At 38.1% G+C, this 27,862-nt stretch overlaps 1 protein-coding gene across 7 annotated transcripts in view; it reads right to left on the minus strand.

Annotated features, from left to right (window-relative positions):
• Positions 1-3,266: 3,266 nt before the first annotated feature.
• FERMT2 (FERM domain containing kindlin 2) overlaps positions 3,267-27,862 on the minus strand; it is a 64,058-nt gene continuing 39,462 nt past the window's right edge. For 3 of the 7 annotated variants that reach the window (XM_081160632.1, XM_081160633.1, XM_081160637.1), the window contains 13 exons: positions 23,494-23,719; positions 23,284-23,386; positions 21,581-21,688; positions 18,164-18,298; positions 17,385-17,434; positions 15,868-15,992; positions 9,567-9,673; positions 9,240-9,461; positions 7,245-7,268; positions 6,692-6,712; positions 5,990-6,114; positions 5,531-5,672; positions 3,267-4,545 (listed from right to left, as the gene is read on the minus strand). In XM_081160632.1, the coding sequence (XP_081016758.1) occupies positions 4,372-4,545; positions 5,531-5,672; positions 5,990-6,114; positions 6,692-6,712; positions 7,245-7,268; positions 9,240-9,461; positions 9,567-9,673; positions 15,868-15,992; positions 17,385-17,434; positions 18,164-18,298; positions 21,581-21,688; positions 23,284-23,386; positions 23,494-23,719 (1,562 nt within the window). In that variant the 3' untranslated portion in view covers positions 3,267-4,371. The remainder of the gene's footprint in view (positions 4,546-5,530; positions 5,673-5,989; positions 6,115-6,691; positions 6,713-7,244; positions 7,269-9,239; positions 9,462-9,566; positions 9,674-15,867; positions 15,993-17,384; positions 17,435-18,163; positions 18,299-21,580; positions 21,689-23,283; positions 23,387-23,493; positions 23,720-27,862) is intronic. The other 4 variants (XM_081160635.1, XM_081160636.1, XM_081160638.1 and 1 more) reach the window with 2 other exon arrangements.

Genomic DNA, 27,862 nt, shown 5'->3' on the forward strand with positions numbered 1-27,862 from the left:
AGTTCATTTCTCTAGGGCAGTGGATGTTAAGTAGATGGTGGGAATCCCTTCATAATAGATACATTATCAAATCACCAAGATGTACTTTAAACATCTTACAGTTTTGTCCACTAGACCTCAGTAAAGCTGGGCAGGGGAAAGTTCATGACTCTAGGTCCTTGACTTTTAAAGTTCAAGGCTGTGTAAAAATAATTTGTAGCAAGTTAAGATTACTGATTAACTACATCAGGGGCTTCCAGGTGTCTAACCTGCTGACTTAGGAGAGTCCAGGGAAGCGTGGTTGGTCCACATGACACTGGGTCACACACAGCAGACTCCTGGGACTGCGTCTCTGGAGGCCCAGCCTGTGTTCTCTTCACAGACTAATGTCTCTGTAGAGAGACCACCACCAATAAGTTTTCTTAGGATTCATGAAGGGTTTATTTTTAATTTTTATTTTTTTCAATTACAGTTGACATACAATATTACAGGGTGGGGCAAAAGTAGGTTTACAGTTGTAAATACACGAAACACAGAGTTTATTCTTGTATTTTTATTGATTATTGTATTTTCCATATGAACAACTGTAAACCTACTTCTGCTCAACCCTGATACTAGTTTCAGGTGCACAGCATAGTGATTAGACATTTACATACCTTATAAAGTGATCACCTTGATAAGTGTAGTGCCCATCTGATACCGTATTTACTAGTGACTGACTGCATTCCCTATGCTGTACTGTACATCCTTGTGACTATTTTTATAACTGGCAATTTGGACTTCTTAATCCCTTCACCTTTTTCACCCATCCCCCCAACCACCCTCCCATCTGGTGACCATCAATTTGTTCTCTGTATCTATGAGTTTGTCTGTTTTGTTTAGATTCCACATATATGCAAAATCATACAGTATTTGTCTGTCTTATTTCACTTAGCATAACCTTTCGGCCCGACCACGTCGCATATAGCACAATTCCATTCCTTTTATGGCTAATATTCCATTGTATGTATCTACATCTTTAACCATCCATTGATAAACACCTAGGTTGCTTCCGTATCTTGGCTATTGTAACTAATGCTGCAATCGCCCTGGCTGGTGGGCTCAGTTGGTTGGAGCGTCCCGTACACTGAAGGGTGGCAGGTTTGATTCCTGGTCAGGGCACATACCCAGGTTTCGGGTTCGATTCCCCAGTTGGGGCACGTGCGGGAGGCAACTGATCACTGTTTCTCTCTCACATTGATGTTTCACTGGCTTTCTCCCTTCCTCTCTAAAAACTCATAAAATAATAATGCTGCAGTGAGCGTAGGGGTGCATACATCCTTTTGAATTAGTGTTTGGATCTCTTCAGATAAATACCCAGCAGTGGGCTTGTTTGGCCATATGGTAGTTCTATTTTTAATTTTTTGAGGAATGAAGGGTTTATCTTTAATAGTACTGAATAGGGAGATAGAAATCTGAGTTTACTTCGAGCTCTGCTCCTGCACTAATTATAGCTGTGTGCCTTCAAACAGGTCACATGGCCTCCTTGAGACTCATCTATAAAATGAGGAGGCTGGATTGTATGACTTTTTTTTTTTTAGCAGATAGTTTCATCCTTATTTTATTTTTAAACATATCTTTATTGATTTCAGAGAGAGGAAAGGAGGGGGAGAGAGAGAGATAGAAACATCAATGATGAGAGGGTCATTGATCGGCTGCAGCCCACAACCCGGGCATGTGCCCTGACAGGGAATCGAACCCCTATCTCCTGGATCCTAGGTCGATGCTCAACCGCTGAGTCATGCCTGGCTGGGCTGGATTGTATGACTCTTTAGAAGAGCTAATATATGTGAAAGGACTTAGCAAAACCCATAATGCATAGTTGCCGTGCAAAAAACATGTTCGTTTCCTCCGTATTAAACTGTACTGAGGCTGTAAAAATTCTAAGTTATAATAATTCCTTGATTTCCAAAATAACCATCATTACATTCAATGGACAAATATGTAACGGCCCTAGGTAGAAACCAAGTGGCTCAGACCCAGTTCTCAAGAAACTAATCATTTGTTCGGGACAGTAGGATATACTCAATCCTAATAAGGACAACTGTGCATAAGTTCCATAAAGGACCAAACTCAATGGCAGTTTAGAGGAGTAAGAGAAAATTTCTGGCTGCAAGGAAACTTGGAAGTATTAATGGAAGAAAGAGCACTTGAGCTCCTAAAATGCTAGAAAGCTGAGGTTTGGACAGGTAGAGCCTGAAGGTTTGGGATGAAGGCGCCCCAGGTCTGGAGATGGGCGAGTGCAAAGCGTGCCGGGAACATATGATCTGTCCAGTTTGACTGCAGTGCAGAGATAAGGAAACAGGAGCTGGGAGCCACCACGGAAACCTCAGGGCACCTGACGAAGGACTTTGGCATCTATGCTGCAGGCGACCAGGAGGGATGGGGCTGAAACAGCTGGTGCTGACTCATCTCAAAACTGCTGGGAGGGCAGGGGGGGAACCAGAGGTGGAAAAATCAGCAGAGGCTGCCCTCACTTGTGAGGCTGCGAAACTCCAAAGGACTTGGGCTGTCACAGCCTAACTATAGTTTGGGGCTTTTAGCAAGTGAGTATACAAGGTGGTGACCTGTACTTAAGATGAGGAAAGGGAGTATGTTACTTAAAGCTTTTATTTTAATGAAAAGGAGCTTTTAAATAGCGGAGCGAGGCCTGTTATGGCCTGGCCTTCGAGTACACAGAAAAGCCCTTTGCTGTAAGGGCGCTGCATCCTGGCAGGCACCGGGCAAAGGCCTGCATTCCCGTGCCCGTGAGCGCAATGACAGGAGAAGGACACAAGGTTGCATGAGGGGAAAGTCAGTGAGACTTGGCCTGAGTAAATGCAACAGGTAAAGGAGAAGGCCCAGGACTAAAGTTTTGAGTCTGAACAATGAAATGATAACAGTAACAGGGAGTAAATTAATAAATGTGTGCAGTGTTTTTTTATACCAAGTCGTTTTGCTATTTAGAACAAATTCTGCCCAAGTGAATAGTGTCTGTTCATCTGTCATATTTTTGTTTATAACAACATTTCTAACATTTAAATATTATACAGTTCATTTTTTAAGTGGTAGGAATAATGAGAAATTCTCAATTTAAGGAAGAATCTATCTTAGCGATAAGTATCTATGTAGTAACACTTTGGAATCCAGTACTAGCAAACTGTTTCTTATAACACAATATGTAGGAAAAGCATTTCCAAAAGGAAACGCTGGTTTCTACAAAGTTAATCTATGTAAACCGTAAAAACAAGAAATACATAAACATTAAATAAAAGATTTTGCTTTTATTTAAAATAAAATGCATTTATACAGTCTTTAAACCATGGATTACTGGACAATACTGGTAATCCGCCCCTCCCTGGCACCCTTTTGGGCTATGTGAGCTAGGAATTTTTTGACTAGCACCAATGCAGATTGTAACAGCGCAACAGACTAGAACACGGCCAGTCCAGGCATAGAGTTAAGGACATGGTGGCAAATCATGACTATACTGAAGTCATTCTTAATTTAGCAGATATTAAAACTGCACATTAATTATATTTTTTAAAGCATTTATTTAATGTAAAGATGCTACATATCTAAGCCATTTGCTAGTTGTGAGTAATTTTTTAAAAAAACTGTACAATTTTATAAAATTTGTGTTTGTACATTAGTTACACAAAATGCATACTTCATAGACCTTTACTTCATATCGTAATGCAAAAGTTGCATACTTTAGGCAGACAGTGAATATGCTGGTGAATACTAAGTGTTGTAATACAATATGGTGTAAAAATAAAAACACAAGACAATATACATACATGCTTATTCAAGGACAAAAACAAATAATCCAAGCGTAACAGACTAACAGCATTTTCCTTCAAGGTTAAACAATGACATTATTAAATATCAGGCATCTTTCATAGGCCTGATTTATTTGGTATGGGGGTAGGGGGAGGGTTCAAATGGCTATCAGAAGTAGGATTTTTTTTAAAAACAAGGTCAAATTAAACATACATTAAAACACATGCATTAAACATGATAAATAGACTTCATATAGTTTAAGCCCTGGATAGCTGTAAATAGATGGCTTGAGTTTCTTAGTTTGGCTAGCTTAAATCAGTGATATTTTGTTCCTGACTTGCCCACTATTTCAGTTTTCAATTCTTGGCCCTAGGGAATGTGTGCCATATTCAAGTTCATATATACTGTATCATGATAGCAGATTATAGTCGTGCTTGTTAGTGCACATATTAACTGGTCTGGTAAGGCAAAAGAGTTTTCATGATAAAATGATAAATTTCAAGCTTACTTTATTAAGCAGCATATAACAAACAACAGCTTTTAAAGTTAAATATTGTTATGGCCATGGAGTTTCATAACACAGTACTTCTTTCACACCCAACCACTGGTAAGTTTGTAGAACATCTCTTCATCTAAGCTCTCATTTTGGTCTTTTGCCCGTGTTGAGAGGAATATGTAGCCACCAATGAATTCGTGAACCACTTTGCAATCTACTTCAGTACAAATGAAGGACAATCGTACTTCGTCTGCAAACTCTACAGTGACCTGGAACAAAGACAAAGAACTGTAAGTCCCAGTAGAACTCCAAATGGGTGGGGCTAAGCGAAGCTACAGTGCTGTTTAAGGTCTGCTCTATCACAAAATACTTGACCCTCAAATGCAATTTTTTAATCCTAATAATGCCTTCAAGTCCAAAAGAGTAAGTAAAGGCTACTAGCCCCTCCCCCACTCCTTTTCAGTTTTCATGTTCTGAAAAGGAAGACAGGGGTGTAGGTCATTAAGTTCCCAATGGTCTCTGGTGATTCGATTAATGAGAATGTCTCTCTTCAAGTCCTGGGAGAAAACCTACTTCCTGTGTTTAATTTAATACTTGCTTTAGATATTTAACCTTTAGGTATCATGTTTAAATATTTCAGAAATATGAGAGTCTAATGAAGTAATAGGAATTCATACAACAAACCCAGTCATCTTAAAACAAATGACTAATTAGTAAAAGATTCTGTTTATTTTAAATGATATGCATGTATTCCAAGCTGGGGGCAGCTTAATATATGGAAGGAAATGTGCCAGGTTTTAGACCCCTAAACATCTCGGTTTGAATCCTGACTCTGTTACTAAGTGTGTGATCTTGGACAATGACAGCCCTTAGGCCTCCACATTTTAGTGTCCTCATTTGTAAAGTAGGGATAATCCATCTAGCTGTGCTGAGGTTCAGAAATAGGGTACAAATGTAAAACATCTAATATTATGCCTGGCACAAAGTAGACATTCAATAAACGGTAGCTGCTACTGCGAGCGGAAGGGATGTATCCACTATAGAAAGACAACCTTAAAAAATAAGGCAATATTCTAAGTAGATTATGTTCTTAAGTGTTTTAATAACCAAGCTAGTTATGAGATAGGCAAGTTTAAGTGGGGAATGACTGACTATGTTTTATACTCTAAGAGGTAAAAGTACAAATAACCTTCAGAATTTACAGGGCTTTCTATCTGTAATTTACTAACTTTTAGCAGTATTGTTATAGCTTACCATTTTTATTTCCCAGTTTACATTCCACTGCTTCATGTTGCTGAAACGCCACGTTTTGATTGCGTCCCCTGTGCTGGCATCCATCCTGATCAGTCTGTTGTATGTAATTCCAATAAGGTCTTCTTTTTTCCCCCCTTGGAACCTATAGCGTGAAAAACATAGTAGGGTCAGGGGACATGCTGGTCTATTTTTCTCTAGGATATGTGCTCTTATCTTTTTTAGTCTAGCTCTAAAAAAAGTGCTAGACTTATACAAGTAAAAACAAATGCAATCATTTTGAATTTTTAATGTAAAAATTACAAGTATAGGAAATATATTCCAACATTCTTTAAATTTTACTATAAAAGAGGTTGATGAGTCTCAGCAGCTTTAAATGTTTCATTTCTAGTTACATGAAGTGGATGAAGTAAAAAGACACAGACTGAGGTTTACATGTAGGTGCTCAGTAGAACCACTGACCTTGCGATGAAGTGTGTGATGCCGAACTCTGGTAAGGACTGCCACGCTTGAATAAATCTCATCTTGGCTTCAATTAGACTCATCTGAGCTACATTCTGATGGGCCTCCAAAATTCTCGCTGTTATCTAAATGTGATGGAACATCAACATCATTACCATTAAACATCATTTTTTCATGGCAGATTGGAGACAAAAAGACTTTAAAAAGCTGAATTACGTGTCCCACCCCAAAATCCTATGTTGCAAGAGTTGGAATTAAAAAGCTACATTTGGGAATTTTAGTAAAATGACTTTTTAAAATAAACCCTGACATATTTATTCTTAATTTCAGTTTCCATATATATAGAAACAAAACTTACTATTAGGAATACACAACCATCACTCTTGACACATATTCCAAGTATACACACGTATGATATCACTATTATAAAACAGCACGTGCTAATCTTCACATTCACGGGAAGCTTTAAATTTAGCATCAAGATATACAATCAGAATGAGTACCTAGAATACAAGTTTCTAGCAGAAATATTCATTCAAAAATTTTTAAATTTTTCTAAAGGAATCATTAGAAAAGTTAAACTTTAATTTAAATTATTACTCCCACAAGGAGTAGAAGGAAATTAGTCCCTGAGGGGAGATTGTAGCTAGTGCTTTAAATATTTTTATTTTCTTTCTTTTTTTGTAAATGTGGAGGACTTACCAAATCTCTTATATAGCCTGGCTGTAGATGGCAATGCGAGGAAAAGAAAAAGGAGGCAGAAAGAAAAAAAAAGGCAATCAGAAAAAAACGGCAATGAGGCAAAGAAAAAGTTGTGGCAACCTGCAAACCAAAATTCCAGCCAAAAACCATGCAAAAAATGACTGTAGGTGGAAACCAAGCAAAGTAAATGCAAGCATGAAAATGAAAATGAGAAAGCAGTGATTATTTCCATTTAGAATATTGAGAAACACTCCATATTATTTTAGATGGTTAAGTGTTACTAAAATTAAGGGTAGAGAAGGTTGAGGGAGAAAATAAAAGAGCAAATACCCCTTTTCCCCTCATGTACCAGTTCTTACTGGTTAGGGTAAAGCTAATTATTTTAGTAGCAAAATCAAAATTAATATTTAAAAAGCCTTCAATACTGTCTCAGATTGAGTCCCATAACATGATCCATGCACCGCTTTTCAGAAATAAGTTGAAGGCATAAAATAAGTAGTGACCATACTGTTTCTTTATTTAATTTACAAAGAAAAGCAAACCCCTCAATTACCATCTGTTTTTTGCACCCTTTTTCCTGGAAGGGAAAATAAAGAGATGCCATACACCACCACTAGGAATGGTGCTCATAAACATATTAGTCTATTTCAATTTGGATTAACATGGATAAAATGCAGAACAACTTTTTTTAAAATGTAAGAGTCCAGTTTGGGGGCCATATTCATGTGAAAATATCCATAGCAAGTTTAATTAATTAATATATACCTTTGAGGAATTAAAAGTAGATTTAAATATAGCAAAGGCTGTACTGACAGCCCCAAAGGAAAACAGTGCACTTAGGCCCTGGTAGGAATGAATGACCCCAGGCCTGCTCACCTTCCTGACCGACTCCTGAAGGCCCCTGGATTATACAGGTGAACAAACAACTGCTGAGCACTGTGTCCAAGGGCCAGTACAGCACCTGACACCCAGCAGCAACTCAGCTTCTGCCTATCAGCACTCACTCGGTGTCAGGGCAATACATGGTCTCTGCCTTTGGGGAGCGACCTCCAAGTCTCGTTAGGGAAAGGAGAGTCAAAGAGACTGTGCATTTGCTAAGATGCCAACGTGAAAGACAGGCTAGAAGGATCCTTAACCATGGACCACACAAGTACTGCCATCCTGCCAGTTAGGGACAAATACCCATTGTCTTTGTCCTCAAGAGAATGTTCAGCTGACAACCTAGTTGAGAACTTTTTAAAGTGAGAAAGTACCATTTTAAAAATTTCTGAGAAAACAATACCTAAATCAACATTTGGCTGTTTTGACAATTATACTTTAAAATCTTTTTTTCCCTGATACTTGATAGTGAAAATAAGATTGCTAAGATTTGAATTTATTCATTGCCTTTGTAGGCAAATGAATCCACCTCCTGAAACAAGTTTCTTTTCAACAATCTTTTAATGACATTACTAAGAACAAAAATAAGTAACTAAATAAATTACTATTTGATTCACTTGCCTTTTTAATTTACAATCCACATTCCACAAAGCTCCCCAGGGCGCATTTCCTCCATTCCTTACTACTCCCACATTGTATGACTGTGGGATAAACAGTTTCCATGTAGCTTACACAACCTCAGAAACTTAAAGACAAATACTTGGTGATGAAAACTTTTGAACATTTTTAATTTCTACTTATGTGATGTCAGACTCATATGATAAGCATTGTATTTAAAGTTAAGAATTACCAAGTGTTCTGGGCCTTTTCAGTAATGTTTTAAAATTATTTCTTAAAGATCAAAATGAAACTAGATAAAAATATTTATTTTAAAGGTCTTCTTCACCCCCTGCCCCCATCCTCCAAACTGAAGCTTTTCCTTTTATGGCAGGATGTTTGGTGTGGAGAATACTGCGGGTTATCCCAAGTGAAATTCCCCTGCAAAAGACCTTTTATGTTGTATCCAAAGAACCATTTTCCTAAGTAGCAATCATTTTATAGTACTGATTTCCAGGAAAGAAATTCAGAGTGTACAAAAGCAATGAATTTCAAGGAAAATTTACCAAAATTTGTCACCTCATGCAAATCTTGGTTAGGTTTTGACTGTTAATGTTAAGGCGATGTTTAAATTTAGACTATCTCTACCTTATAAAATTTATTTCCAAAGCTGGAAAAGTCTATTTCAACAGCAAGAAGAGTCAATATAGATTTTGATGGGAAACGAATAACGGCATGAATTAAGGAACAAAAAGTGTTAAACCGTATTTAATTCCCTAAATGAACATCCTGTTAACAGAGTGGTTTCCTCAAGTTGTTTAGAATAAATATACTCCCAACTATTCTACCTCATTCTCTGTCCTATTAAAACGATAAAGGTGTTTTTTTTAATTACCAATTTAAACAGACAGAAGGCTATTATTTTTCCGATTTTATATCCTAATCACCTGATATGACACTGACTACCAATTAAGACTAAAAAGTTTTGTTTAAGAGGGGAAACTAAATTTAAAGTATGTGCACAAAATTGTAAAACAACCCAGTAGAACATGAAGTAAAATGAACCAAGTACCTGCTTGTTCTTGTACTTTTTTAGATAGCGAGGGGACACCAAGCATTCAGGATTTATATCAGTTGTGATCTGCTCTGGTATTAACTGAGGATCTGGGTTTAAATGCTGCATCTTCAGGAAGGAAAGAATATTCTGAACTTCTAGGTTGTAAGAACTGTCTGCCATGGTCTTGCCCTTGGAGGCCAATCGGCAGGCTGCCATCCAGTGGGCATACTGCTTTTCCTGTTGAAAAGGAACACTGAGGTAAGAACTGGATCACATGGTGGGTCCTTTGAATATAAAATATTAGGATGACTGGTTAATTCACTAAGGAGCTGGAAAACTTACATTGTCACAACGAAGCCAGATTTCATTCATGCCCTCTGCAACTGGGATCAGGAGTTTAATGTTAAATTTTTGGCCTGAAATGTTTACATCTGGGGTGACTTCACATCCTATAATTTAAAAAAAAAATTATTAAAATGGTCAAATTTACTTTGAAGAAATCCCAAGCCAATACAGGGATCGCTCATTTAATGGCATCTTAACATGTAGAATGTTGCTGTTGTAGAATCTATAAATCAGGGAATAAATTCCTTATGCCCAGCAATTTTGTTTGGGGTGGAGCAGAGGCAGAGAGATCTAATAGAGGAGAGGTAACAGCACACAGGTTGTGGCCTCATAATTCACAAAACATGACTGAGAAGGAGTCTTGCTGAAAAGATATAGTCAAGAGCTACAACTTGCACTCAACAAGTTTTGATATGTGTTAAGTCACTTGGGATTTTTAAAAGTTTCTAAATGTATAGGGATTTAAAAATACCTTTCTATAATTCAATTCTAACTTAACTGTGTTTTGATTATAATAAATGACTTTTGAGCCAGAGTCCTATATGGGAGCCTCTTTGGAGCCCTGTAATCAACTCTGTGAAGCATTAGCTGGTAGCTTTCCAGAAGAAAACACAGATTTCTTGAACATACACCCAGTTAGATAATGGGGAAATGGTCGGCATAAATAAGTAGTAACCAGTATAATGGAGTGGAGAGGAGCTTTGCAATCAGACAGATTTGGGTTCCAGACCTTTCTCTACTATTTAATAATTATGGCCAATTTATTTAACATCTCTAAGCCCAAATTTCCTGACCTTAAACTCTACCTCATAGGGATGCTGAAGGATAAATAAGACAATGTACATGTCCAGGCTCGCTAGAGGGCATTCCTGCTGTGTGTACTTAGTTCATGTCACCCTCAATGTCCTAGGATCACCCAGTAGCTCTATGATGGAGGTAAACTGTTGGCAGGGCTTACCGCTGCCTTGCTCTTTCTACTGGAGCAACGTCTCTCGGCACAGAGTGTAAACAACAAAACAAGAACCCTCTACATAACTACCACAGGAAGAACTAATGTTAAAACTGTCATTTTTCCTTCATATAGAAACATTTTAGATGAAGGGGATCTTCCACTCCTCTCCAGAAGCAACCCCTAACATTTGGTGGATTTTCTCACCCTCTTTATTTATTTTTAAAATATTCACTACATATAAATAGCTACAGTATTTAACTCCCTCTATAAAAACATTAGAAACTATAGGAAGTTGTGTGGCAATGTGTTAAGCTGCAAAGTTAAAACAAAGAGAAGACGTTTGAAGATATACAATCTTTTGCAAAATTCCATTATTCAAGTGGATTTTAAAGTACACAATCCCATAAAACTTAGGCCTCTTTTAAAAGTAAAATACCAAGAAAATGTAAAAGGGAGAGACAAAGTGAGTGGTAACCCAGCTGTTACTGCAGGCACAGAGGCACTTACTGGGCCATACTTCAGATAGTACACTCCATGGCGACAGGCTGGATGGATGTCACTGTAACCCAATGACTATTCCTCTGAAGTGTCAAATGCAAATAGCCCATTTGGCTCACAATCTTCAATCCTAACTCTCTTTGAGGGACCCTATCCCTCAACCCCTCAACTTTATCCCCATCAGCAACGTGTTTTCACTCCTTCCTTCTCCCCAATCCAGCCTGAACCCCATCCACCAGGTACCACCTCCAGTTCCCTAGACTTACTGTCTTTCCATCAGACACACACTTAGCAAAACCTTAACTCTGGTTGTCCAACCACCTGTCTTTTACTTGCCTATACTCAGGCTGTTGAGCACTGTAAGAGGGGAGGGGAAACGAAATCACAAAACTGAGCACATAGGTTTCACTAGAAATTCATGGATCCCAGCCTCAACCTGGCCCTTGACACTTGCAATCCTTCTATGTTTACAGATGCTCTCAAATGTTTACTTCAGATCTTCTCAGGCCTCCTATGCTGCTCACTCTCAGGGGACACCTCACCCATTTTTCCAGGTACATGAAAAGCCACTAGAAGTGAAGTCCCCCAAGCTTCCTGCCACCACACCAGATAAGCCCAGCTGCTCTTGCTTCCACACAGCGGAAGAGGCATTTCTCCTCCCAAAGCCTCCTATCCAAGTGAGTTGAGTTTCCTCACATCCAGTGCTCCATCAGAGAGATCATCTCCCTCTCTGATACTAGGTTTCTTTCCTTCTTTCTACTGTGACGTTTCCATCAGCATTTAACTTCCTCTCTCTCATCTTAAACCACAAAATGCCTCTCCCTTTCTCCTCTTTATACCTGACTTCTGTTACTGCTCTCTTCCCTCCTTCCTTGAAGGTTCATTAAAAAGCTATCTTTGGCCTGGCTGGTGTGGGTCAGTTGGTTGGAGTGTCGTCCTTCCTAGTCAGGGTACACACCCAAGTTGCGGGTTCAATCCCTGGCCAGTCAGGGCACGTGCAGGAGGCAACAGTTCGATGTTTCTCTCACATCAGTGTTACTCTCTCTAAAATCAATTTAAAAAGAAAGCTGTCTTTGTTTCCTATTTACTTCTCAATGACTGTACTTTGACTCTCATACTCAACCACCACTGAAATCTGCTGCGTCTGTTCTTAAACAAGGCCAATGACCACCTCCCCCATGTGGCTGAATCCTATAGAAGCTAACAATCTCTCACTTTTCTTAAGCATTTGGTGTTAAGTTACTGTCTTTGTTTTTGTTTTTTAATCCTCACCTGAGGACATCTTTTCTACTGCTTTTCAGAGAGTGGAAGGAAGAGAGAGACACATTGATTGGTTGCCTCCCACACGCACCCCAACCAGGGCCGGGGATCGAGCCTGCAACAGAGGTAGGTGCCCTTGGCAGGAATCAAGCCCAGGAGTCTTCACTAAGCAGCCGACGCTCTAACCACTGAGCCAAACCCGCTAGGGCTTACTCTGTCTTCTTTGAAACAACTTTTATCTTAGCTTCCATTGTACATTATTTCCATAATCTTCTTAAGCATTTTTTGGGGGTCTCCTTTACCAGCTTTTCGTCCTCTGATACGCCCTATGCCTTAAACGTGAGTCTTCTGCAGGGTTCTAAGCCTTCTCGTATTATAGACAAACATTCCAGTGGCTACATTTACCATCATGCCAACAGCCACCATAGCAGTATCTGTAGCACGGATCTCTCCCATGACCCAATGGCCTATAGGTTATTTCCAAATAAGTACCTCAAATTTAATTTATTTACTTATTTTTAATCCTTGCCCAAGGACATTTTCACTGATTTTTAGACAGAAGGGAAGGGAGGAACGGAGGGAGCGAGAAACAGACACACACACACACACACACACACACACACACACACACACACACACACGTTGATGTAAGAAACATTGATCGGCTGTCTCCCGCACGTGTCCTGACTAGGTCCAGGGATCAAACAGGCAATGACCGAGAATGAAACCTGCTACCACCTTTTTGGTGTATGGGATGATGCTCCTACCAACAGAGCCACACCAGCCAGGGCAAGTACCTCAAAATTAAAATATCCCAAAGTTAAACTCATCTTTTTCTCCAAACTCAGCTCCTGTCTCTTCCCAATCTCAGTAACACCCTACCCACCTAACTACACAAGCCAGAAACAAGTCCTTTCCCTCTGGACCCTCCCAAATCAATCACCCAGTCCACTGACTGAACTCAGTATCTACTGAATTTGTACCCTTTCTCCATCCATACTGATTACCTTAACTTGGATCACTATCACTATCTGAAATTATTCCTCTAAACTGTAGCCAATATAAATATGATGGATCCTGTCATTTTCAAGTTAATGATTTTTCAGTGGCACTTCACTGCTGCCAGTTTAAAAAACAATCTCCTTAAAATGTTACCCACTAATTCTTGCCTACTCCTTCTGCTATTCCTCCCATGTTAGCAGAACCAGATTCAACAGTTGTTAAGCAGCATTCATCCTCCTGACTGAATTCTGCATTCCAGCTTTTCTCCAGGCGTTTCTTACACCAGCCTCTGCCTGGAAGGCTCTTCTACCAATTCTCCTCCTCCCTTCCCCAGATCTCAGTTTTCTCTTTTGGATCCTAAGTCTGACAGCATTTCCCCTATGAAATCTCTCCTGATTCTCTCCACCATTACTGAACTGAAGACTAAATGAAACAGCACCCTTACCCCCACCCTCCCTTGCTCCTTTGACCTGTTACTTAATTTTTAAAGTAATAGTTATTGCCTGAATTGTGACTATGTATCTTCCCAACATGCTCTAAACATCTTGAGGGCTGGGACAATAATTTGTTCTTGCACATGTCCCCAGTACCTAGCAGTTTGTGGCACAGGAGTTTAAATCATATTTGCTAAACTGAATTTTTCATAACTTTGCATTTTAGATCTCTTGGGGGCCTTGGAGCATCCAGTCCAACAGACTCATTTCTCAGACGAAGATACTGAGGTCCAAACAGACTATTTCCCCCAAAATCACAGGGCTTATTCAGTGGCAGGGCAGAATCTTGGCCATTAGATTCTTAGGCCAGTGTTACCTTCCTCAGTGTGACATGCCACAGAAATGCTCCTTTGGGAGGACTTGCGAGAGGTGGGATGAGAACACTTTGTGAGTCCTCCATACCAGGACTCGACTTCTCATTCATTCAGGGAGAAGGTTAAGGATATAATAGGGACAGAAAGGAGACAGATCTAGTTTCTTACTCAGGAGTAGATAACCTGAGCTGATCCTGGGCTGCCCAGGAGGTAAGCAAGAAGAAAGCTAAAACAGATTCTGAGAAACAAACACTGGTAGAGACCCAAAGTTAAACTCATGTGACAGAAAGACAGCGAGACTAAAAGTTTTAGGAAAATTACAGAATCCCAACACTTGGGCATAGCAGTCTTCTTCCTTGGACAGAGGTTTTCTATTTTTTACAGTGTGCATAACTATAAAACAACAGTTCAGATGACTACCAGACAAAGTAGATTTGGAAAGTTTGTTAAAATATACTAAAAATACCCTAATGTGCAACGTACTAAGAAAAAAGATCAGGAAAAACATCTCTGTGTTCTAAGTGATAAGTGAAATTATTTTGGGAATCATTTTTGTGAAATGAGTCAGGGGACCTTTTCCTTTTGTCCAGTTGCTTTACATATAATAATAAATGTACATGTAAAATGTAACCCAAAAAGGATGGGCTGGACTGACAGGAATAACTCCATATACACCACTTCAGAACTAGCCTACCAGGGGAGGTACACCTGCACTACGGTCCAGTAGCTGGGAGCCCAGGAGCTGTGGCTCCAGAGCCTGAGAGCTCCCCAATCCTTTCTCAATTCTGCCTCTCCAACCCTTTAACTCAGCTGGGAATTCAAGGCTCACATGAATGCATCTGTTCAGAATCTAGAAATGAGTCTGGGAAATGTATTTTAGTTTTCTAGCCTTTGCTGTAAAAAGTATGGAACAGTGAGGAGCCAATCTACTGCCTCCTTTACCAAGCATACCAGGTGCCAAGGGTGTAGAGATGGTTCCCGACTTATAATGGCTCAACTTAAATGATTTTTTTGGCTTTATGATGGTGTGAAAGCAATATGCATTCAACAGAAACTGTACTTCAAATTTGAAATTTTGATTTTTCCTGGGCTAGTGATATGAAGAATGATATCTGGGCAGTAGCTGCAGTTCCCAGTCAGTCACGTGATCACAAGGGTAAACAACTGATTCATTGTAGTGTACTATACTGGTTTTTTTTGTGGGGGGGTGAGATATTGTGTTCTGAGCACATTTAAAGTAGGCTAAGCTAAGCTATGATGTTCAATAGATTGGGTGTATTAAATGCATTTCGACTTACGATATTTTCAACTTACGATGGGTTTAACTGGAGTGGTTCTCACGGGTAAAGCTTCCTAGAGGAAGTGGTATCTGAACTGGAAGTGAGCCAGGCTGTTTTAGTGAATGATATCACATGTGAGAGGCTCTCTGAGAATCTGTAAGACTAGCTAAAGGCCCTACAGAGAAGTCACAGCAGAGGCAGGCAGATGTCCTCTCGCTGTAGAAGCAGCAGCAGGTGAACCTGGAGAGGAAATTCTACCACCTGAACTAGTGCATCGATCAGATGAGAGGTGAGGAAGGAGTGATGTGAACGAACAACAGTAGTAGTCTAAAATAAAAACTAAGTAAAAAACATACATATTTACATAAACATAAAAAAGTACCTAAATGAGTGCAGAAAACTGCTGAAAAACATTTCCCCCCAGCAAAGTGAAGTGTACTGAATATTAGCTAATAGATAATCTACCACCAACAGTGGTCATTCCAAGGCTCCCCTTACCTCTTAGGTTCATCTGATGAGCTGGTGTGCCACTGGATTCTTCTTTGCTCTTGTAGCAGGAAATGGATGTATCTTTAAAGGTGCACCAATACTGCTTATAACCTTTTAGAGTCAGTTTTTTTGGCCTGTCAAATAGAATTAAGAGAAAAACCACTTTTGAAATAACTTTATCACTGCCTGGTTTTAGCACGAAGTTTCGCAATGTTAGAAATCTAAGGCCAAGTTTTACATCTGCTGAAGCAGCTCCCTTTGGCCATGTGCTCTATTCCGTCCTGCTGTTCCTGGCTTGGCCCCTTCCCTCCCAATCGGTCTACTCAGGAAGACCTCACAAATAGTGAGTGGGCAGAGGAGAAAGACAGTAGGGCCAACATTTTAGTATTTCGGTCAGTTGTAGCCACCTGTAGCACGAGCAGGTCACACGGAAAGGATGGGAAAGAAAGGTGAAGTAAACGTCAGGATTGGAAATCTCCTAGGTCCCGTAATTACCCACAGGTTCACGATGTCTGTGGGGCTGCCTCTGGCCTCTCTGAACAAGCGAGTTTACCTGGCATGACTAAGTGAGGCAAGTGCTCGTCTCTCAGGCATGTATTTCAATGGTAACTTTACCTTGCCACTCCGATGTCAAACATAACGAAGACAGAGCAGTCAGGAGGGAGAGTAGTTAAAGGCGCAGGTAGGTGGAAAAGGTGTATAAACGGTGAAGAAAGAAGGGGGGAGGCAGCAGCATCTGAAATCATGCCCGTGTCTCAGAAATGTTATATATGTTGAGCTGTTTCATGTTTAGCTACAGCAGTTTAGTCCACGATGGCTCTGTTTATTATATTCCACACCTCCTCCTTTCCTGCCTTAATGCCTAGCTCTCGTGACTCTGTGGACTATGACTAGATCATTTAAAAGTCTGGATAACATACACTGGAACCTTAATTATAAAATGTCCCATGGCCCGGCTGGGCGTGGCTCAGTGGTTAAGCGTCGACCTAGGATCCAGGAGATCAGGGTTCGATTCCTGGTCAGGGCACATGCCCGGGTTGCGGGCTGCAGCTGATCAATGACTCATCATTGATGTTTCTCTCTCTCTCTCTCTCCCTCTCCTTTCCTCTCTCTAAAATCAATAAAGATGTATTTTTTAAAAAAATAAAATGTCCCATGAACTACTGAACAGAATTCAACAGAATCAGGGGCTATGAACGGTCACTGACAGTTACAGTTCATTACATACTATCCTTTTGCCTAGACGACCTGGGTCGCTTTATACCCATATATCACTGTGCATTTCACAATGTACATGATGCAATCTAGAAAAATGTTTACCAAATAAAACAACTTAATGAGTACTGTGTTTTAATTTGGTAAAAATGGTTAGTTCCCCTCATTATAATGTAGTGTTAAGTGCTTTATTTGGTGCTTTTACAGATGCGTTGGCCAGTCAAACGTCAATTTCAATAATGTGAACCTAACTATAAAACTGACATTTATTATTCATTAGTATTTGGAATCCCTCCATCTTGTGTACTTACTTGAAAACTTTAATATAGTCAGCAAGTTCAGGAATTGAAGTGATGTCACCCTAGAGAAAGAATTTAATCATTTTTTTCTTATTTTTCTTGAAATGAGAAACTCTAATATTTGGTATCTGAAATCAAGAACCAGCTTACTTAAACAAAATTACTTAAAATACAGATAAGGATTTTAATGGTTAGGTTGTATTATATAGTCATATAGTATGAAAGCATTTTCAAATGTCATAAAGAGCTGATAAAACTTGATCAAATGGCAGTTTATATAACGCACAAGAATACATTGTTGATTCTAATACAGCTAAAACTGTATCTGCATACGGAAAATTTGTAAATCCTAACAGTGCCGAGAGAAGTGTTTCTTATATAACTAATTAGTGTTTCTGGAATAACTAATTCCTAAGCTTTAAAACCATAAAACCAAATTTAGCATTTAAAAATTTTCTTGAGATCTATTTCTTTCTTCTTTTTGTAATATTTCAAATTTGGAGAGCACTAAATGGATTTATCCATGACTTGAGATTAATTTTTCCTCTGCAGAAATGTCCTCCTACTAGTACTTGCAAGAGAATGTGCACAGTATCAGAAGATCTGGAATAATACTCATTTTAAAAGTTTCTGAAAAATCAATGTCTGAATTCTCTAAAGCATCAAATATTTCTCTACATCCTAAAGCATTAAATATTTCTCCACATCCCCAAAATACTTCATGAGAACCTAAACTGACAAAAGGTAAGTATCATTCAAAGTCAATTAGTAGGCTAAAAGATTCACCCTACCAAAATTGTTGATGTTTTACCCCCTTCCAAAGTAATCTCCAGGTCCGAAAGGGCAGCGTCAACTTCATCAACGTCTTTGTCGCTGTTGTTCAAATGGTTCTCTGATGTCATGATTGACAGCTTATTGATATGATACTGAAACCAGAAATGACATTTTCTTTAAATGATTGTTCTAAATATAAAACTTGAAAATGAGATTATTATCTGTATCTCTAGTGAATGCCTCTCATCACCTAATTTGAAAAGATAGAAGTGTCCCAAGAACTAGAAGGACAGGAAAGTAAAGGGCACAGCACCTGAAATCAGTGTCCTAAGTCTGCTAATAAATATTTATTCAAAAGAAGTAGGGTCTTTGGGCACATTCAAATAAATTCATAGTTTGGGAGGCCCCTAGGCCTTAGAGTGTTAACATGTCCTCCACTAAGCTCTACAGAGCAGAAATTTTTTACTCTCCCCCCCCCCCGCTCCCATTCACTATTTATTCCGTGTCTAGAACAGGGCCTGGAACCAAGAAATACTGAATGAACAGAACATGCATTAGGCCATATGTAGAAATGGATTAACATTGATTACCTTATAATTCCACTATTACCCAGAGAGGGAAAGTTAGTTATCACTATCGTGGTGAAAGCTAAAGCTACACTTTCCCCCTTTCCTCAATTCAATAACCAGAGGGAGAGATGTTTATATTGTTACATAAGAATAACACAATGTTTACACCCACATGATTACTAACATGTACACATATACATGCATGAGTAGTGATAACTACTTGTTAAGTAAATAAGAAAATCTTTGGGTATAGAATAACCAGTCATGATTTTAAATACACTTAGGTAAGTGACTTAGAACAAACATTAATGATCTATTAGATTTTGATGTTAAACCTGACAGAGGTTTTATGCAAAGGTAAGCTGAACTATAAACCACTTAATCAGTTACCTTTCTAAGCACTAAGGAGCACTCCAAATTTCGGAAGTATACTCACTGAATATAATCCATTCATGGGAATGTTTAATGAACTAATCTGAGGCCAATTATCAATGTTCCTCTGTATTTTAAGATTTAGTGAATCAGTAGTGAGAAGTCTGTGGCCATGCCTTCAGTAGTGCTGAAATGAGATCCTTTACAGTGGTAGGAACTTCCAGGTCCACAAATCATGGAGAACACGATAGGAAGAGGCTCTCACCGGCAGTGGCTCAGACGTCAGAATATATTAAGAATCATGTGGAGAGCTGGTTAAAAATATAAACCCTTAGAGGTTTACTCCCAGAGATTCTGATTCAGCCAATCTGGAGTTCAGCTGGAATCTGCATTTTTACTAAGTGCTTTAAGTGATTCTGAAGCAAAACGTCCTTGATTAAATGCTTTAAAAACAAACAGTGTTGCCCTGGTAGGGTGGGCTCGGTTGGAGTATCGTGCTGTACACAAAAAGGTTGCAGGTTTGATCCTGGTCAGGGCACATACCCAGGTTTTGGATTCAATTCCTAGTAGGGGAGCCTGCAGAAGGCAGCCAACTGATGTTTCTCCCCGCTCTAAATATAGATTAAAAAACCCCACAAAAACAAACCAGTGTTATTAACTTAACTACTTCATTTTTTATCCACAACTTCTTATTTAGAATTACTTTTTCTTTTTACCACTGTAGATTTCTTTTACACAAGGAACCAGGAGGCCAAAGGAGAGAATAGTTGAGAGTGTAGGCTATGTCTGAAATAAAAAATAGCAGGCATTTCTTTGCCATACTTTCAAAGTTTCCCCCTTCTGATACTGGATGACTACACCTAGGGCTTTGAGGCCAGTCTCTGGGAAGGCTTCTAACAACTCAAGGGATTTGTAATATAAAATTCTCTTTTTAAATCTAGATTCTAAAATGGTCCAAGAGAGTTGTGCTTTGGGACATCCAGTCTCCACGAGTTAAAATCCATTTCTTTCTGAGGTGTTTTTTACTGCACTGAAATGGAATATCTATTGTACACTGGGTGGGGGGAAGCTGCATAACAATCCCATTTCTGTGACAATATGACTATGTACACTCATTTAACAAATAGTTTTTGAGCACCTACTATGTACTAAACATGTTATTATATGTTGGCTTTTTAAAAAGAATGCATTATTTTTACAATAAAAAGATAAAAAGAAATACCAAACAATAAAAATCTGTGGTTTTCCCCATATTTTACATGTATTATTATTCTGTCATTGACAAAACCCTCACTAAAAATTACAATCCCATATTCTAAATAAGAAAGATGTAGGTAGAAAGTCATAACCAAATGAGGGACTTTCAATAAAAATGCTCCAGGATTTAATTCAAGGAATTCTTCAGATAGTCAGAATCACATCCAAAAGCACAACAGAAGAGTATTAACTAGTCTCTAGAAAATAACTGATCAGACTAGTTCATCTGTCATTAAAGATTTTCCTTTTCTGAGCTTCACGTCTATTTCCTTCTTTCATCACGTAAACTAAGAGAAATTAGCTGTTCTTCCTCTCTAACAGACAATTTTTTAATCTTAACTAGAAAACTTTTCTGAGTGCATAGAAGCATTTGGGATACTGAGAGCATTCTGTGTTCTAAAGGGGGAAAAAAGCCATTTTTATAGCGAAAACTTTTCATAACTGAATACAACTTTGCTTCTTGTATTTAATTACTTTAGGTGAAAGCAGAATTCCACCATAATCTAAGAACATTCACCGAAGCCTCACTCAGGTATCTGAAACGTAAAAAAGATTAATCTAGCGGTCAGTCAGGCCTTAGTGTGTCTAAGAATGCTGATTTGTGGGTGTCACCCTAACGTTATTTTACCAGAAGGGGGTAGCAGTGATGAATGGACAATCTTTTAATAAGCCCTACTGTAATTATGAAGCAGGTGGTGTGCAAGAACTACATTTAGAAAATCACTAGTTTAATCTAAATAAAACATTAGCTACCTACTTCTTAAGGATTATTATTCTAAAAACTTACTGATATTTATGGTTAATTTTCCTAGTTTCTTAAAATTCTATCTTCTTAAAAGGTATTATTTCTGCCATAGCCCATTTTACAAATGTCATCATTCCCAACTGTTTATGAAATTATGCAAGTAAGCTTTCAGAAATCTGACTATTATTTAATATAGACTATTTCAAAGGAAAATTGGATAGTTAATATACATCTGGAGGGTGGGATAAATTTTTCTCCTACAGGATAAAGAAAAGTAACTAGTAAGTATACCACTAAACTCTTAGATAAGACAAAAAAACTAAATAAAATTCATATATTTTTGTTGCCTTCCTAAGTGTCTATTCACTTTCTACATAGCCAAAAGTAAACACTATTAAAATGCTACTGGATTAATATGCCACTTTACTATTTAAAAATAATTCTCTATCCTTTCTGCCCCCAAAGTCCCATTTACCAGTACTCTCCACTACCTGCAAGGCTGCAAACATCATCATCTCTTCTTCTGTGCATTCAATTTCTTCTAGGAGAATAGCCCACTTGGCCTGCTCATAGAGCTGATTGATTCTGATTGCATCATACTGCAGCAAGAGAGAGAATTCTTTTACAATATATCACTTTTAACATTCAAAAGTTTGAAAACTAAATATTCACTTTAAAGCTTTACAAGAAAAATTTAACATACATTTTTTTCTGGGGTTTTATTATCAAATATGCAATAATAAGAAATATACCTAGAGAGTTAGGCATGTGTGTGTATATATATAATTTTCCATTAAAAAAGACAATGAATTATGCCAAAAGATTACTCAATATTAAAAATAGATTGTTACTTTCCAGGGAAAGAACCATTAGATATTAAAATCCTTAACAAAATCTAACTTGAAGGCATTGAAGTAAGGTAGAACTGACTGTTCTCCAGTATTATTATGGCAACCTGCCAAACAAAAATGTCATAATCAGAGAGCACGTTAATTATTTCAGGAGTATCTTGCTCACTGTGGAAAAGCATACCCAGACAAAGTAGTGGGTCCTTGGAAACAGTACATTATTTTTAAATCCAAAAGAGAGGGTATATATAGACTTGTAGAAAAGATTTACTTATATGTTATTGAATTCTATTTAGATATGTTAATAAAAGTCAACAGTAATGTACTGATAGAGTAACAAAATACATAACCCCTTTCTGGCCCCCAGCAAATGTACTTACGTTCCCAAAATAGTTTTGGTTTTACTAAAATTCGGTTATGTAATGGCCTGAAAAGGGACGACAATGATTTTTTATAGTTCTATATTTTACTATTGTACAGTGAATTATTTAAGCACTTAATAAAAATGATAACTATGTACATTAAAATCTAGACATGAAGCCCGGCTGGCGTGGCTCAGCAGCTGAGCATCAACCTAGGATCCAGGAGATCTCTGTTTGATTCCGGGTCGGGGCAGTTGCCTGGGTTGTGGGCTCGATGCCCAGTGGGGAGCGTGCAGGAGGCAGCTGGTCAATGACTCTCTCCCATCACTGATGTTTCTCTCTCTCCCTCTCTCTTCCTCTCTCTGAAATCAATAAAGATATATATATATTTTTTAAATCTAGACATGAAAAGGATGACAAGTAGTCAAGAGACTTTCTCCCCCATGCATGACAGGGAAGCAAATGATCCAAACCTCTGTGCCAGGTCTTTTCTGGGGTAAAACTTTACATATTTTCATAGTAAACTTAAGTCTTATCAGGAAAACAGAGTAGTTTGGTAGCAATCATTTGATAGTAAAAACATATTACACTGTTTGACTATAAGATAGAAAGACGTTGCTTAAAAAAAAAATGTTTAAGACTACATCTTTTGGTAAATAATTAGAAACCAAAGGAATTGAGGAGGTAATCTGTCAGAAGCTTTTCTTTTACCTACAGTGCAGTTGAAGAAAGAGATGAAAAAAACCCAAAAACTAACTTTACCAATTCTGTTTCTTTTACCAAATTAGTGCCCTTAAAATACAAATCAACCAAAAATTCAATTATCTTTACATTTATGTAAAATACAGACGCCTTTGTCTAATGCTCTGGGTTTTTAGTAAAGACTTACTATTTACAAACAATTCCTCACACCACCAACTTCCAAAAAACAATCATCCAAATGAACAAAAAGGAAAAACAGAAATTCCTCTAAACCCTCGGTACCTTTGGATTCAAATCAAAAAAGCTGTAATACTTGAATCGGAGCAGCAAGGCTTCATTCTCCTTCACGTCTTGTTCCATGAGAGATCTTGAGGAATCAAGCCACCTGGACAAGGGAACAAGGGCAGTAGAACAAAGCAGGACACATTTAGTAAACTATTTCCACCTCTACTTGGATAAATTCTTCAATTGTATCTATATTTTAAAACTTACCCTTGGTTGATTTTTGCTTTGTCGAGAAGAGCTTGAGGCTTGAACATTTTTGCCAAGATTTCTGGTGATGTGATTGGCTGACTGACAGCAAGTATGCCAGGGTTGCCTTCCGACAAAGCACTGTCACCGAACCACGCGGAGGTCGGTGACAAGGGGCTTCCATCATGAGCATCGTAAGTGGGGGTCATTGTTTTACTATAAAGTCCGGGGCTTGAATATATACTTCCTAATAAACGACACGAAAAAGAGGTAGTGAGTGTGAAGCATAGAATCTTAGTTTTCAAAAACATATGCCACAATAAGAAAGCTTAGGACACTACTTGTCTTGAAAACATGTGAATAACACTCTACTTGTATAACATTAGATCATATAATAACAAGGCCAAATGAATGTAATTAAGTTGGTGGAAATTCTGGGGGGGGGAGAATCAGTTTAAGAGAATTAGAATGTAAGTTAAGGCTATAGCTAAAGCAGACCAACACTTTCTGTTTTTAATTGTGGCAAGGCTCACCTTTCAGAGGGCCAATGTAAAGAACATCAGTGCCTATAGGAAAGGAAAGAAAGGAATTCAGAAGGTAAAGGAAAGGCAACAATAGAAGACAGAAACAAAAGAATGAAAATGAAAAGGAAATGGAAAAAAGAAAAAACAGGATTTTCCTATTGTGACTCATAAACTGAAGTACATATTTCAAGTGGATTTAAGAATAAAGAACCTTAGAAGCTACAACCTAAGTAAGTTTTCTATCCAATTCAAAAGAATGAAGTTGTGCTTTAGTCAAGTGTCTAGTAACAAACATGTCCATGTTGATCACCCTTTGAAACCCACGCCCCGTTTTAAGACGCTCAATGTAAGTAAATCAAGTCTCATAAAGAAAATAATTCTATGTTAGTGTTTTCTCAGTGAATAGCTAAACTGGATCCAACATTTACAAATAAAATATTACAAGTAAAGGGGTAGAGCCCTGACTGGTGTTGCACAGTGGTCAGAGCACCAGCCCGCATACCGAAGGGTCGTGGGTTCGATTCCCAGTCAAGCGCACATACCTGGGTTGCAGATTCGATCCCTGGTCCCAGTTCGGGCACATGCAGGAGGCAGCCAATTAAGTCTCTCTCTCTCTCCCCCCCTCCCCCTCCCTTCCACTCTCTCTAAAAATCAACGGGGGGGGGGGGGGACACTTCAGGTGAGGATTAACAACAACAAAGGAAAGGGGCAGATAAAATTTTGCTCTGGAAAGAGGCTAATTAACTAACAAAGCTACATTTTACAATGAAAACCCTGAAGGGATACTATCTTTTTAATCTTCTGATTCCTTGGTATTAAGGAACTAGGCATATAGTAGAGGCTACATAAATAAAAATTTGTTGAATTAGTCAACCGATATATCCTCTGTCATTTCAACTGCAAAAATTAAGGTGATTAAAGACTTTTTTTTTTAAAGGTTCAGCACCTCTCCTCCAAAGTCCCTACTCTGTTAATTCTATTTTGACTGTAGTCATACTTTTAAAAAAGAAAATGGGTAAATGGGTATCACACTGTTAATGGATGATGGAAAGAAAACAAAGGGTGGCTGTCTCCCTTACCTGATTTAGGAATATCTCCTTTCCTCTCTAACGCCTACCCCACACAATGTTAGGAACAATTACCTAAGTGGTGGCAATGCTAGAGATTTTTGTAGTTGTCATGACTTAGTCTAGGAAGATAACACAATAAAAAAAGAAAAAAACTTCTTGCTAGCTACAGGATATCATTTGATGTCCCTAATATGTGTTCTTCCAATGTTAGCACTAAAGCCACTTGTAGAATCTGAACATTGTTAAACTTAACTAAGCAACAAATCTGTGGACTCTCCTTCTTAGAGTTAAAGAACATTGGGATACTATTATTCGTAGCTTTAAAAGCTAGAACCTTCAACTACAAGGGCACTTGAGTAAAGTTAGAATTGACAATTTTCTTTATGAAGTTTCTAAAACAGAAGATATATTCCCTTAAATCACACATTTACTAGAATCAGCCCCACTCAAATCTCTCTCCTCTCAACTTCATGTTCTTTGTACACGTCACTGTTTCTATTTATTCTTACTTTGTTAGGCACTCTATGGTAATGCTCATTTGTTGTTCCCAACAACCTTATTATTCTCATTTTAGAGGAACAGACGGAGGCACAGAGAGGTTAAACAACTTGTCCGATCGATGTTAAGAACTATTCAGTTGTGGAGCCAGGCTATCATCAGCCAGTCTGACTGCAGCTACAAACACTGCCTCCAGTGAACTATAACTTATTTAAACCATTCCCAATGGTGCGCATTTACTTGTTTAGTGTTTGTTACTGATGTCATCAATGCTGTTGCAAAAAAAAAAATTTATCTAATAAGCATTTTTGTGCTTATTTCCCAATTCTAGCAGCACTGCTAGGTCAGAGGGTATGTGCACTTTAAACTCCTTTTAAGTCTCAGTTCAATGACAATCCCAACTAGCCTGTATTCCTGTTTGCCCCAGTTAAAACACATTTGAAGCAGAAAACAAATACAAGGTTAGATGAAAAACTATACTTAGCAACAAAACACGAGTTTGCTGAATTGCAGAGAGAAGTAACTTAAAACTAGAAGGAATAAAGAGTTCCACAAGCACTACAGTCTCAGGCCACCTGCTATAGATATTTAAAAAAAACCTTAACGCCCTGGCCAGTGTGACTCAGTAGGTTGAGTGTCATCCCATGCACCAAAAGGTCGCAGGTTTGATTCCCAGTCAGGGCACAAGCCACTGGGGTTGCAGGCTCCATCCCCAGCACAGGTGAGCAGGAGGCAGTCAATCAATGTTTCTCTCTCACATGGATGTTTCTCTCTTTCTCCCCCACTTCTTCTCTCTCTAAAAATCAATTTAGAAATATTAAAAAAATAAAAATAAAAACTGGGCCCACTTAACCTATTAGCCCGAGAGTATTGCTATATGTTAACACAGGAGAATCTGCCTCGTAACTTATTATAAATCATATTCTTATATATTTTTAAAGAAAGTACTAAAGTATTTTAATACAATTTAGAATTTTTTCATCAAAACATCTCATACCAAATGACAAGTGAGTTAAAAAATATAAATGTTGACATTACAGAAAAATTAGAATATTATCAATATGAAATAATTTTGAAAGTATTAAAAGGAAATTAAAATAATTTTTATATTTGTGAAGATTCTTTTTTTTGATATTTCCATCATTGTTATTTTTCACTTACAGTTGACATATGTTTCAGGTATACTCCCCAATGATTAGACATTACAGGTACATAACTTACTCCAACTGTTTATATAGCAGTTATACACAGCAATCAAGAGATGGCTACTTCTTGAAAGGAAGTAAGTAGCAAGGGAAGACAGTAAGTTGAAGTGTAATTTTCACATTCAGTTTAATAAATTTTCTGTACTATTTAAAATTTTCATAATGAGGCTATATTAAAGTATGACTTCTGAATTTAAAAAGTTACTAGTCTGCCCTGGCTGGCATGGCTCAGTTGGACTGTGTACCTGAGGGTCAAGGGTGCGATTCCAGTCAAGGGCACATTCCTGGGTTGCAGGTTCGATCCCCGCTCGTGGCTGGGGCGCTTTGGGGAGGCAACCAATCAATGGCTCTCTCTCACATCCATGTTTCTCTTTCTCTCCTCCTCCCCCCCCCTTTCATCAATGGAAACATACCCTCCTCAGGTAAGGATTAAAGAAAAAAGATACCAGGTCTATGGTATGCATTGCTAAGTGAAAAAAATAAAAACTACAAATGTATGTATAAATCTCACTTTCATTAAGAACAAAAATGAATACATAGTTCTATAACATCTAAATTTTTACTATGTGCATGCATTGATTTTCCTGACAGTGCCAAGCAAGTGAGTACTGATCACTTCCTATATGTATTATTTTAGGGCCCACAGTTTTCCTGCCTTCAGGATTTTTTTATAAAGTTTCTGCTGAGATCATTTTGTATTTCTACTTACATAATACCTCCTGAAATTAGTAATCTGTACATGAGTACTATATTGTAAAATTTATTTTTGGAAAAACTGTTTTCCCTAGACCCGGGATCAGGCTAGTTCAATAGGTTCCCTCCAATAGGTAATTAGAAATTAGATATTAACCTAGTTACAGCTAGGAAGTGGAAAAGCAATCAAGAATGTGCCATTTGACCACAGCCGTGTAAGCAAGGCATTTAAGAACTCATAGAACTTTATCATAATTCTATGTAAGAATCTGACTATAGTCTGAGAATCATTAACTCACACTCATGATCCTTTACTTCCTAAAACATTACTTTAAAAAAAATTAGCTCTGTTGAGTTATAATTTACACACTAATATTTTACCAAATGTTCCTATTAGAAT

Source organism: Miniopterus schreibersii (genome assembly GCF_964146895.1).
Source record: "Miniopterus schreibersii genome assembly, chromosome: 1".
Taxonomy (NCBI): domain Eukaryota; kingdom Metazoa; phylum Chordata; class Mammalia; order Chiroptera; family Miniopteridae; genus Miniopterus; species Miniopterus schreibersii.